At 38.3% G+C, this 14,754-nt stretch overlaps 1 protein-coding gene across 2 annotated transcripts in view; it reads right to left on the bottom strand.

The window, feature by feature from the left end:
- Positions 1 to 2,280: 2,280 nt before the first annotated feature.
- LOC306846310 (F-box/LRR-repeat protein 7-like) overlaps positions 2,281 to 14,754 on the bottom strand; it is a 34,386-nt gene continuing 21,912 nt past the window's right edge. For both annotated transcript variants that reach the window (XM_079379592.1, XM_079379593.1), the window contains 2 exons: positions 9,208 to 9,813; positions 2,281 to 3,589 (listed from right to left, as the gene is read on the bottom strand). In XM_079379592.1, the coding sequence (XP_079235718.1) occupies positions 2,853 to 3,589; positions 9,208 to 9,813 (1,343 nt within the window). In that variant the 3' untranslated portion in view covers positions 2,281 to 2,852. The remainder of the gene's footprint in view (positions 3,590 to 9,207; positions 9,814 to 14,754) is intronic.

Below are 14,754 nucleotides of genomic sequence, written 5' to 3'. Positions count from 1 at the left end.
ACTTGCAACAGTTATGTTTTCTGAAAGGACTTTTTGCTCAAATGAGCCTAAAAATTTAAATAGTTATCATTCAATAGCTGTAATAATATTTATTTATGTTTATTTATTTATTATAAATATTCCCTCCTATTCCATCTAATCTTCTTCAAGCCATTTTTCCTGCAGTTGTACCTGCACTCACTCACATCATTAACACATTCCTTTACACTGGAGTTTTTCCCTCAGCGTTTAGACAGGCTCGTATAACCCCACTACTTAAGAAACCTACCCTTAACCCATCTCTTTTAGAGAACTACAGACTGGTTTCCCTTCTTCCTTTAATTGCAAAAATACGTGAACAAGCAGTGTTCAACTAAGTCGCTGCCTTTCTCACACAGAACAACCTCCTCGACAGTAATCAGTCTGGTTTCAGAAGTGGACATTCAACCAAGACTGCCTTGCTCTCAGTTGTTGAAGCCCTAAGAGCGGATTCCAAATCTTCAATACTTATCTTGCTGGATCTGTTTGCTGTTTTTGACACGGTTAACCACCAGATCCTCCTGTCAACCCTATTGGCAAAGGGCATTTCAGGAACCGCACTCCAATGGTTGGAGTCTTACCTCTCAGACAGGTCCTTCAAGGTATCTTGTAGAGGTGAGGTGTCCAAGTCGCAACATCTAACTACTGGGGTGCCTCAGGGCTCAGTTCTTGGACCACTCCTCTTCTCTGTCTACATGGCATCACTAGGTTCTTTTATTATTTCTCTGTCATTATTTATTTATTATTATTAGGAAATGTTTCCATCTTTAAAATCTGGTCACCTTTCTATACATGACAGCAGTTTTAGGGCAGAATTCTCAGATGGGAAGTTAGTCCTGCAGAACAACAGCAGTTTCAGAAAATAGGCAGGTCTGTGTTTTTTATGATGTGTAATGCAAAATACAATTTTGGAATTTGAATTTTTGAGTTGATTTAGTCAGATGTTATTTAATAAGGTGTGCTGGTCTGTGCAGGACCTATTGTGTTTGACATTGTAATGTAAGATGTTCTGAAAAACACTGATTAGGTTAAAAATATTATTGTCCTTTAAATAACTCTTTATCAAACTCTGCAATCCATTGTCCGTAACTTTAGAATTCTGATATTTATTTCAAGGATGCAATGTATTACAAGGATGCAATTTACTAGCTGTGATGTAAACACAGTGACACCATTTTTCCATACAAAACATCCTAATTTCCTGCAGAAGACACTAAAATGTTCATATTTGGTGATTTCCCTAACAGTTTGGGAAACTGTTCTATGTACTGCTGTTCTGAACTGCTGTGATGTTAATCAGCTGTATATTGTCTGTTAGCCTGGCCTGCACTGCTGCTCTGGGATGTAATATTACACTGGACTGTGCTGCTGTTCTCTGCTGTTTTATCACTGGGAAATAGAGTCAGGCTCAAATGAATCCGATTACATTTCCCTTTATATTCTCACAACTGCCTAGCCAGCTAGCTGTGTTCTGTGGCAATTGACCAAGGTGACGGTTAGCGACTAAATTATAGCTAAAACAGATTAACCTGAAGTAACTCTGTCAAAACAGCTTTGTTTGAAATGTTTCATTATAAATTATACATACTCCCTGAAAATAAAAATCACATAATGCTTACCTTAGGAGATGCCTGTTCCAGATTAAAGGGGAAAAAATCTGATATTCTTTCAGTCCAGGGTTATCTTCTTTCCCAACTACAAAATATTCTGCAGCCCACATACTATATTAATATAATATGACAATATAAACATTTATAAAAAAGAAATTGTGCTATTTTATTTTGACTAATATATCTTATTTACAGAAAAAAAACACTAATCAAAAGCATCCTGCAGTACCTCCGTGGTCCTTTAGGGGGCTGCAGCCCACAGGTTGACAACCACTGTAATTGCATATTTTGCTGTTTTTTTTGTTTTGTTTTGTTTTGTTTTTCATTCCTAGATCAGGTGTCCTGACATTTTGTCCTACCCATCAGATTGTCATACCAGGACTTACTGCGCATGCGCACATCAATACTGCATCCTTTTTCTCACATGGACAACAATAATTACTGTATTTGCATTACTGTAAGGGGTAGGTTTATGGTTGGGGTAGGTGTAGATGTTAATAAACCACAATTAGACAGGTAGAATTTTTCGTTGTCGAATTGCACTACCTACTGTATTAATGGTTGGTAACAAAATCTGACAGGATAGCACAAATTGAAAGAACACCGGCTAATGCAGGTTAGCCAATTAAAAGCAGACATTATGATTTTGTTTAATATGGCTTAGACCTTTATTCCACTGTGGTCTTCCATTTGTTAAACACCTGAAAAAGCCTTATCGACCATTACAAAGGTGAACGTCACAGCAAAATGGCACTGTTTGGTAATATTCCTGGGCAACGACACCAAGATAGAAACCAAGCTAATACAAGGCTTACATGATGAAACAAAGCAAAACATTCATAACAGAGATATCAAATGTAAACAAAAACAACAACAAAAAACAAACTGTGGACCTCCGTAGTTCTGCAAAATATGTCTAGTTTCTTTTCTGGTTAAAGTCGCATGTAATCCTCTACGTGCCAACAAATTGCATTCATTATGAAATTTACATGTTACACGTAATACAATCTCACATAGACAAGATGAGTAATCAAAAATATATAAGTGAATAAAAATATAAATAAATGGATTAAAAAAAGTTAAGATTTCTCCCAACCATGCAAATTAAATACAGAGGTGCAGCAGTGCAAATCTCCGCTGTGTTGTCTAGCAGAGATGTCACCGGCCCGGGTCAAAAGAGATTCTCTTCTCAAATCCGTCCACACAATCCCATGCGTGCAGCTCTCAGAAAAAGGCTGGATTGGTGTGTTCAATGACGCAGCGTTTGCAGTGACGCTTGACAAAGCGCAGTGCCTCCAGTGGCACGTCACAGTCCTGTACATTCAGCAGCTGAAGGTCGAAGCAGTTGGCCGCCACCACCTGCAGCCCGCGGCCCGAGATGCTCTCGCATGACTTCAGACTCAGTCTCTTCAGGTTGAACGAGTTTAGTGCAAGCTGCTCCAGGCCGCCGTCCGACACCAGCGGGCACTTCCCGATGTCCAGGGACTTGAGCTTGAGGCAGCTCTTGGCAAGGTGCTCGATGCCGTGATCTGTCAGTCCCTCACAGCCACGAGCGTTCAGGTAACGCAGTCTGTTGCAGTATTTGGCTATGTAGCGCATGCCTACGTCTGTAATACGGCCGCAGTGCGCTATGCTGAGATAGCGCAGGCGGCCTTCTAGTTTGGCGATCTCCCGCAGGCCAAAGTCACTGATGAAGCGGCAGTCGCTGACGCTGAGCTCCCGCACGGACGGGCAGTAGATGACTAAGAAGCGCAGGCCCTCGTCGGTCAGGCGCACGCAGCGCCGCAGGTAGAGGTGGGTGAGCTGAGTGCAGTGGGCGGCAATGGTGTGAAGGCCTTCGTCTTCCAGAGCAAAACAGTCAGTCATGTCAAGATAGTGGATGGAGATCTGCTGCCCATGAACAGGGGAGAGTTTGACGGACACGTCCCGTGTCAGGCTGATGCAAGTCACCTTAGAGCACCCTGCAGAGTACAAAGACAGAATTATAGAAAAATGTTAGGTCTTTTGAGAATAAAACGTCATGTGTTTTAACGGCACACACAATATGTAGAATTCAGAAACTGATTTGAAAAATGCATAATTTAAGTGTGTGCTTCTAGCATCAACAAATTAAATAGCACACATAATGATAAATAATGATTGTTTGTTTATACAGTTAATGTATAGTTATTGTTTATATAATTTTATTTATTAATATAAATAAAAGATTGTATAATATTCTTATAATATATTTTTAAATAATATATTTTAATAATAATAAATGATATATATATTTTTTCATTTTAAGTTTTTCTAGGTCTGTCTACATTGTTTAATGGATTACTCTTAAGCAATTACATTATATTACATTTTAATATAGATTTAAAATGCTATTAATTATTAAATTAATATACTGTAAATATAATATACAACAAATAAAAGCTTTGGAATGAATAAATAAAATGCTGTGAAAATATCCTTTTATCCTTTTTATCTTTCATTCAAAAAAATTCCAACCTATCATTGAAGTAAAACAATTAAAAGTGTGTGTGTGTGTGGGGGGGGGGGGGTCTCATTGTAAAATAAATGCTTTCTCTTTTCGTTCATGTTGGTCACAATTATTGGCACCCAATTATTTCAACGTCCTTTTCCCAGGGTAACAGCTCTGAGTTTTCTCCTATAATGCCTGAAGAGTTTGGAGAACACCTGATAACAGATCAGAGACCATTTTCTTCATACAGAATCTCTCCAGATCCACCAGATCCACAGCTCCATGTTAGAACTTCTTCTCTTCAGTTCACACTCATTTTCTGTAGGGTTCAGGTCAGAGGACTGGGGCGCCATGGTAAAAGATTAATTTTGTGCTCAGTGACCCATTTTTGTTTTTATTTTGATGTTTGTTTTGGATTGTTGTACTGGTGGAAGATCCAAGCACGGCCCATTATAGGATTTCTAACAGAGGCAATCAGGTTTTGATTTTTTATCTGTTGGTATTTGATAGAATCCATGATGCAATGCATCAGAACAAGATGTTCAGGACCTCCAGCAGAAAAACAGGCCCACAACATTAAAGATCCAGCAGTATATTTAACCTGTGGACATGGGGTACTTTTTATCTCTGTTTGTGCTAAACTCATCTGGTGGGTTTGCTGCCAAAAAGCTCTTTTTTCAGTTTCACCTGACCATAGAAGCCAGTGCCATTTGAAGTTCCAGTCGTGTCTGATAACTGAATTTGCTGGAGTCTGTTTTTGGATGAGTGAGGAGAATTGTCCTTGAAACCCTCCCGAACAACGTGTGGTGATGTAGGGGATGTTTGATTTTTTTTTTTTTTTTTTTTTTTTAAGGCTTTCTGACTCCAAGACTCAACTATTTTCTGCAATTCTCCAGCTGTGATCCTTGGAGAGTCTTTGGCCACTCAAACTCTCCTCAACGTGCATTAGAACGATATAGACACATCCTCCTCCAGGCATATTTTTTACATTTTTAGTTGATTGGAACTTCTTAGTTATTGCCCTGATGGTGGAAATGGGGATTTTCATTGCTTTAGCTCTTTTCTTACAGCCACTTTCTATTTTGTGATGCTCAACAATCTTGTTCTAAACATCAGAACTATATTCTTAGGTTTTACTCCTTGTGATGGATGATTAAAAAAATTGGCCTTTGTGTTCCTCATATTTATAATTCTGTGGAACAGGAAGTCATGGCCTAGTCACCCTGGTGTGCTAAAACATTTTTTTAATATGAATGGGAATATACTTCAGAGATATTTTACTCATAAGAATTTCTAGGGGTGCCAATAATTGTGGCCAACATTCATTGGAGTAAAACATTTATTTCTTCACGAGATTGTCTACCCACTTTCAATTGTTTTACTTCAATGAAAGGTTAGAAAGAGTGATAAACAATGCAGATTTATTTTCACAGCCGGCTTAGCTCATATTTATCAAGGGTGCCAATATTAGTGGAGGGCACTGTATATATTAATATATATATATATATATATATTTTAAGTATTTTTTAATATATATATATATATTAAAAAATACTTAAAAAATATGTAGCCCCTCTAATAATGCTTTTTATATATTAAAATCTACCTGGATATGGAAGTATGCTCTCATAAGCGCATACAGTCATGGCCAAAAATATCGGCACCCATGGTAAATATGATCAAAGAAGGCTGTGAGAATTAATCATTCCCATTTCCACCATCAGGGCAAAAATTACGAATTTCCAATCAACAGAAAATGTTACGAAACTGCCTGGAAGAGGACGTGTGTCTATATCGTCTTAATGCACAGTGAGGAGGAGAGTTTGAGTGGCTAAAGACTTTCCAAGGACCACAGCTGGAGAATTACAGAAAATAGTTGAGTCTCGGGGTCAGAAAACCTTTAAAAAAAAAAAGGTCAAACAGCACCTACATCACCACATGTTGTTTGGGAGGGTTTCAAGAAAAATTCTCCTAGCTCACCCAAAAACAAACTCCAGCATATTCAGTTATCAGACATGACTGGAACTTCAAATGGGACCGGTTTCAATGGTCAGATGAAACAAAAAAATGAGCTTTTTAGCAGCAAACACTCAAGATGGGTTTGGTGAACACAGAGATAAAAAGTACCGCATGTGTACAATGAAATATACTGCAGTATTTTTGATGTTGTGGGCCTATATTTCTGCTGGAGGTCCTGGACATCTTGTTTAGACACATGGTATCATGGATTCTATCAAATACCAACAGATAAAAAATCAATAAGTGACTGACTCTGTTAGAAATCTTATAATGGGCCATGTTTGGATCTTCCAACCGTACAATAATCCAAACACAAACCTCAAAAGCAACAAAAAAATGGGTGGAATGGAAAAAATTGGAAAATGAGTGTTGTGAACTGAAGAGGAGAAGCACCAACATGGAGCTGTGAATCTAAAGGATCTGGAGTGATTCTGGATGAAGGAATGGTCTCTGATCTCTTGTCAGGTGTTCTCTAACCTCATCAGGCATTATAGGAGAAGATTTAGAGCTGTTAAACTGGCAAATGGAGGTTTCAAAAAGTATTGAATAAAAGGGTGCCATTAATTGTGTGTATTAGAGAAAATCATTTATTTCATAATATTTTCCCCCATTATAAATTCTTATTATCCAATGAAATGTTAGATTTTTGTGATTTAAAAAAAAATAAAAGATCAAAAGGATTAACAATGCAGATTTATTTTCACAGCCTTCTTTGATCATATTTACCCAGGGTGCTGATATTTTTGGCCATGACTGTATACATTCTATATAAATATCATACTGTATATATAATATATCTTTTTGTATCTTTTAACCTTTTTGGAGCACCCTTACTTTTTTTTCTTCTGCTTATTTGAGAACCATATGCACTCTTGGATCATTTTCTTAGAAAAAAATAACTTTTTTGACTTATAATTGTCTCTGCATATTAAGTTGAAACAGGAGAAAGTATTTTAACAAAAAATACACATTTCAGCTTTAAACTAAATCTTTGAAGATAAATTATAGGGACCGTTTTGACGATTATGAAAAAGAAAAATCCCAAAACATTTCTTCAGAACCATGTGTATGTGATAATTTTTATCCCCAAATGACTGAAGACTTTTTCATGTTGTCAGATGCACATGAAAAGAAATACCAAATGTTTGCCTTTAGATCTGTTTTTACAGAAATCACAAAAGAAAGTCTTGATGTGAAACACGCCATCTGAGAAATGTATCTACTCTGCTGTCTGGTCTTCACCTCTGTCATCTGATTTAACTTATGAAACACCAACATCAGACAAACAAAGGCCTTTACAGTAGAACTAAAGCTGAAGGTTATTGCAGAATATCTGAAGAATATGAAAATGGCAGCGGAGGGTTTGATCTAAACCTTGGAGAGACATCTGAAATGAGTTAAATCAGAATGAGTGGGGGATGGGATCTCCCCGCGTCTCCTTTAGGAGCACATTGAGAATGCAGCTCTCCAGTCCAACTGCAGAGGGACCCCAGCCGGACCCCTGCACTCACACAGGAAAAACAACATGGTCCAACAGGAAGTGTAGCGCAGGAAGTTGGAAATAAAACACCAGGGAAGGGACTTGAGGACATGAGGAGAAGGAGTATTATTTTCTGACATGCTCATTCACTAAGTCCTAAATTGTAAACTTCTATATGGTCCTCTGTGAAATATAATGCTTCTAAGAAAACTGAAAAGAAAAACGGATAAAAGGTTGCCAGGAAAAGTCATTAAAAACATGAACAGCGAAAGCTATATAAATATACTATACTATAATATATACTGGACAAGTGGACAAATATTAATATATAAGCTATTTAAAGTTATATACACAGTAAATAGTCTAGCTTTATAGCAATTATTTTTATACAAAAGACAGTTGATCATTGATTCTCTAAATTAGGGTAGCAGATTTTCCCTAAGCACCTTAAAGTCAGAGGTCCTGGTTCTGCTTGGGCTTATGTTTCTTTTGGGAAGTATAGAGAGCACAGACAGAATGACAGAGCTATTAATACCTTTTCCAGCTTTTCCAAGAGGAAGTCCTGGACATTTCAGAATAATCTCTGTGAGAAAAAAAAGACTCGACTGTCTTCTGTGCTGGACAACAAAGCAGGTGAAGCACAGGCTGTTTGGCTCTGAGTCAGGAAGTCATTTATACAGCTGAATAAAAATCCTTCTGTGTTTTCAGAGAGTTTGTAGACCAACACAGCTACATTACTGACTTGTTTTGTTGAGAATGTCAAACTGAATATAACTGTGTTAGTACAGTCTCAAATACTTCATTATTTCTGCTTTTTATGCCAAATGTTAAACCGGTGGTTCTCAACTGGGTCATAGGTCTGCTCTGGTAGTGAACCGCAGGGGAAAATCTGAGATGAATGCAAATTATAAAATTCATCTGTAGTTTCTCATTCTTGAAAACATGAACAAAACTACACAAAAAAAAAAAAAAAAAAAGAAAGATTAATGGAATTCAATAAAAAATATATAATTTCTACTTTTATCTAATATCTATTTCTGCTGTTCTTTTTTATTAATTGTGAAATACACTAGCGATCTCTGAGTGAATTTTATATATTTATTTTGTGGTCACAAGGTAAAAGAAACAACCCAGTCTAGATTAAATCCGGGTTCACTTGCAATGAAGATAAACATAGTCTGTGCCAACCACAATTTGATATGTGCAGTGAATTATTGGCTGCCAAGACAATAAGACCACTGAAATTCAAGAGACTTTCAGAAACCAAAATTGGTCAATTTTCCTGCTCAGACTAGATCAGGAATAATTTAAATAATTTTGCATAATGTTGGGCCTATGCAGCACATAGTGTGTCATGTAGATACAAACATTTTGTACAATAAACAAATTTGGTGTTGTTTTGGGACGCCACTTTATGTCTAACATAAAATCTGAGTTCTGAAGCAAAACCAGTTGAAATAATTAAAGATTAAAATGTACGACTGTACATTAATCATTAAATAACTTCTGATTGGCTAAAACTGAGGTATTATGTTCAACGTGGGCAGCGACTGTTTAGAACAGATAAATACTAATAATACAACCAAACATTATCACCCAATATGAATTACCTGAAACATCCAGGTGTTCCAGGTTGGGGCAGCGTGACACCACCTCAAACACGGCCTCATTGGACACGTTGTAACAGCCGGCCACCTCTAAGCGACGCAGTTCTGGGCAGCACTGTGCCACTGTGTACAGTCCTCGATCGGTCAACCTCCGACAGCCGTTGACCACCACCATCTCCAGGGTGAGACACACATTGGGGGTGTCCTGGCACAGTCTGCGAGTGAGAACCCGAAGCGCACGGTCCACGTGAAGCACGTCTCCTGTCAGACGAATAGTCCTCCATAAGCGCGGGTCCCACGCCAAGTTGTACCAGCGGCGGCAAACACGGGCGCACCGACACAGCTGGTTTGTGGGCAAATGGGTGAAGATCTGCAGGAAAGCATGGTCAGGAAGGATGTCGATGGGCGCCCCCTGCTGTTCCCTCGGCTGTCGCAGACTCCTTTGTGGATGGGTGAGGGAAGTGGGCGGTGTGTGGACCATGGCGATGGTTTCCATGCCGAACGTGGAGGAAGATGTGGAGGAGCCATTAAGCACGCCTGGAGATGAACGAGGCGGCAAAATCAGAGCCGGACTTGGCGTACTCACTGTTCGCATGCTAAGGTCCGAGTCTGGGAAGAGAGGAAATAGAAAAACAGACAAGAACACACTATGATATTGCACTCAAACCATTCTGAGAACATCATTATGTAACACAGACAAGTTGTTGAAATAATGTAAACAAATCGCAGTCTTTCCTTTCCAAATCATTTCCTCAGCTAATGCATTGTCTTTCTGCACAAGCGATACCCTTGGCTCCATCCTGCAATGATGACTGAGGAAGAAAGTGTTTCATAGCTTTAAGAAAAATTACTCTGGCAGGCTTGTTGAGATCTAGCATGTAAACACGGCCTGCAAAAACCATATTCACATACTAATCTCCCATGAATTTCCTCCTGGCCCGATCCGTGCCTAATATCACTGAACCCCCATATAATGTATCAGGCCTTATTTAGTCCTTCCCAAACCATCAGGGCAGTAATGACTGGATGAGGATCAAGGGCTACCACGCTTTTATTATTCCATTTGATTAAACTGCAAGCTGCTTAACCACAATATGCATTGTTCAGCAAAACTCAAGCCATAAGTCTGTTATTTCCATTCATTTATGGGCATGATGACCCCATTGTTCCCTTTGACAGATGTTTTAGTCTCCTACAGTTTCACAGCGTGCTGTGTTGAGTAATGGGAAACAGCAACGCATGATCATATCCCATTTATGAGGGATATACTTCCATAGATGAGAATATGAGAGCCAGCAAGCTGGCACACTGATGGATCAGTCTTCAAGCACTGCCTCTGATAAGATCACATCTCCATAACATCACGAGGTGTTCAAGCCCACTGATCAACAAAAAAAACGGATTAAATATTAGGAAAAAAGTGTGACTTCACAGCCAATTTCTATTCTATTCTATTCTATTCTATTCTAGAAAATGTAATTTCAATAATGTCAATCGAAATCAGTTCTTGCCAAAGCTGTGTTACACAGACTTTTCAGTCTTTTTTCAGTCACAGCATCAATTTCTAAAATACTTGGCCTTTGCTAAAAATGTTAAGTGAATGTCAAATTAAACATTTCAGGGAAAAAAAAAAATCCATCCCAAAACATTCCATGAACGACGTATAAATAATGTTTTTGTTCTAACGTTTTAAGAACATTATTACAGACAAGATCATTTTAAATGAATGTTCTATTGAAATTACTGGAATAACGCTTGTACATAATTTTGAGAGAACCTTACTAAAATGTTAGCCAAAGTTCTCATAATGTTCCCTTTTAGCTGGGAACCAGCTAATCTCACGGTCAGTTCTAAGCTGTGTGTGATTGATTCATTACAAAGATGCAACTCATTACAATCATTCGTTCAGGATCCGGACTATATTTTGCGCTGCATGTTTCTCATTTCCTAAAAAGAACCCCTCTTTAAAGTAATTCGTTCTGGAATCGCACTATACTGACAATGTTGAATGTTTGTGATTCATTCAAAAGAACCGGTTCATAAATGTCATTCATTTGGGAATCAGACTATTTATTTTACACTCTTAGTCCACACTTAGTATTTCAGTACATATCAGTATTATCAGCGTAAAAATGCATTACATTTAATTTCATAGATTTTCTTTAGGACTGGTTATTCTCTTCAATAAAAAAGTAAATACAAAATCCTCTAAGAAAAAAAAACCCAGTAAGGACAAACCCCCCATATAACTCAAAGTGCCAGAAGGGAATATAGAGAGTGAGACATTTAGCTTGGATTGAATGGCTACAGCCACCACATTCACAAACTTAGTACTCTGAGCAGCCAAAGTCCCTTAATGTTATGGGGAGTCACTACAGTTGGCAGAAGAAGCAGAAGCCAATTACGCTTTAATGTCACCACTAGAGACGAAGAATTGGAAATGGCCTTGCAGGCTGGCACTGAGCCCTGACTCACACGCTAGATTACTGCCCTCACTACCAGCTGACTTACACTGCCATGAGGAGACGCTATTCCCTTGCATAGCTAATACAAAACATCAGCCTCTCATTGAACAAACAGTAGGAGGAGCTAGTGCTGGTCATTTTCAAAGCTGTAATCGCAACCCTGCTGGAAAATCCAGTTTAAACCAGTAGCTGATTTGACATGGTTTAATTTATGGCCATTAGCTGGTTCAAGCTGGTTGATCAGCCAAAGCATTAGCTGGCCAAACTGGTTTTGACCTGGACTTTATTGCTGTCTTATCAGTTGAAGACCACAAGTGAACTTGCTTCTACTTTGCATTTTTTAATTATTATTATTGATTTTGTTTTGCATTTTTTTTTTTTAAATGAATTTCAGATTTGCTTTTGTTCATTGTTCAAATTTGACCATTTGTTCATTCACATGATTAGTGTCACTATGTTGCTTGCCATAAATATGTGAAATAATAATAATAATTCATGTCCGAAAGTTGTTCATGGGTTTTAACCACCAAGGCTTGTCTTGCTCAATTCATCTTGCTAAATGGTAGAAGTGTAAAGTTGCTTATTGTCAGAACTCAACAGGAGGCTTAAAGAAAATTTCCAGAGTTAACAGTTTATACACTCAAATACATAATTAGTTTTCTTCGACAGATTGAATAAACAGTAAAGCAGCAACTGCAATCAGGGTGCCAGTGTCTGTCTCACACATTCATAATAACGCATTACTCAAGCACACAATGGGACTTCAGCAGCTTAAAGCTCTGTGGACTGAGGGCTGGAGAGCAGTCGTGCTGATACTGAAGTGTGTCAGGCTGCTAAGAACAGGATTAAAAATATACTAATCCTCCATTAGTTTTAAATCAATGGTTCATCGGTGAAACCTCGACACCAATCCAATGACCAAAAACATATGGAGAAACCCAATTCTGGAGCTTCATTTTCTTACGATCCTTCTTGAATATACATTGTTTGGTCTTTACAAATCCACGAGTTTCTAGAACTCTCTCTTTTAGCCTCCAAGTTTTATTTGCTCCAGTTGTTTTCTTCTAAATCCCCCAAAACTTCTGGTTTAAAGGAGTAACTTTGCCAAATTTAACCCAAAACCACATATAATGCCACAGGGGCCATAATTACCTCAAGCCACGAAATGTATCTCATTATTGCATTTATTTTAAGACTGTTCCATGCCTGTTCTGGTTGCAATCTAATAAAATGAGGTGAAAACATGAAACTTGAAGCTAAAATAAAATGTCATTAATGTCAATATACAACTTAAACAGTTTTTCCTACAAATCAATGGAAGTTAAATGTTGAAAAATGTGAAAAGCCTCTGTGCTGTTTGTTTGAATGTTCATGGGTTGCCTCTTCCTCTTTTTAGCAGAGAGGCGAAGTCCACGAATATCGCATAATAGACTGTGGATTGGTATTCCAGGCAGGTGTAATGAGAGTCTAAGACATAAAACTACTCTAGAGACAAGATGTCAAGTAGCCTTTCAAATCCACTGACAAATGCCTGCTCTGACAAAAAAAAAAAAACAATACAGACAAAAACAAAGCCTCCAGTCTTTCAAAGCAAAAGAATCCTGTTTAAATAGGCCTGTTTTAAATCAGGGTTGCAACCCAAGTAACACAGTTTACCTTCCCAGCATTTCTTTCAAATCTTGAATCAAAGATACCAGGGAGCTGGAAGAACACAGTGTCTACACCAGATGCCACAGTTGTCGCTTCGCATCGTGCCGCAACAGCTCAATTCTGTTTACGCTGGACGCAACAAACGACCGTTGCAAACCGTTTTGATATTTAATTTCAATTGTTAAATAAATATAGCAGTCACAAGATGTTTAAAGAGAAAGTTCACCCAAAAATGAAACATTTGTCATCATTTATTCACCCTTGTGTTGTTCTAAACTCTTCTCCTTCATACAATGAAAGTGAATGGGGTCCAACCTACACTAGACCACACTGACTGTCACTGAATGTCCAAAAAACACCAAGTCATTTTTTAAATGATCTTCTTTTGTGCTCCACTGATAGATTTTTTTTCGAATTTGGGGAGAACTGTACCTTTTAAGGCTAAAAAATATCAACAACAATTTCAACAGGAGTGTATTAAATTTGAGGGCCCACAAACAAAAACAATTGTTAAGCCCCCCTATTTCTATTACGGGCCCTAATAACAATCTGAATGATCAGGGATTCAAGTTTCAGCTGCAACATTCAAATAACACAAACAATTTCCAAACAATAACCAAACACAGCATTTTTGTGACCCATTCAACACAACTCTGCCAAAGCTCTACCACAAAGCATGCAATTAAACTTCCCCAAAAGACTGAGAGCAAATGTTCAATATCAGGTTGAGCTGTCTAGTCTTCTCATCGCCTGGCATTGAGACTGGTGTAGGTAAAGACCTTTAAACACACAGACCAAAAAAATGACAGACGAGAATGTGAGGAATGCCATTTTACCCTGTAGCTCACTTAAGCAAAGCCTGCTGTGAACTCTCAGACTCGTCACTCCTCCAGCTGTTCAGCATCCCGTCACTCACTGACCTCTGAAAAATGTCAACCGGGAATGTTTTCCTGCACACCTCTATAATCCGAGACAGCGCTGCTCATGTGGCCCGTACAAGAATTGTTAATTGCATAGCTGTCAGCTCTGGGATTGATTAGTTGTTCCTGTTACAAAAGCTTCCTGCTGTTGAACTTTAAGACCTTTATTCATACATACTTCTAGTCTGCTTCTGAATAATCAAATCTGATCTCAAGGATATGCTATGTTCTAACTCTTTTTGAAAACACCTAATGGAAAAACAGCCAGAAACGGAGGGGTTGGGGGGAATCACGCTTACAAATTTGACAACAAAAGTCGTTTCATCTCAGAAGTGTTCCAGGGGTAATAGCTCTCAAATATGCCTAATGCAAATTGGTGCTTATCTTAAGACAGGACTCTTTAACCATAATCTCGGTGGAAATCTTCAACCTTTTGAAGGATGAAAATGAGAGGTTTGGAGTTGGAGCCAGCTTCTATGTTTTGAGCAGACTCCAAAGGGTCTGGAGTGGAGGTG

Source organism: Barbus barbus, assembly GCF_936440315.1.
Source record: "Barbus barbus genome assembly, chromosome: 26".
NCBI lineage: Eukaryota > Metazoa > Chordata > Actinopteri > Cypriniformes > Cyprinidae > Barbus > Barbus barbus.
This window is presented reverse-complemented; position numbering and strand designations above follow the sequence as displayed.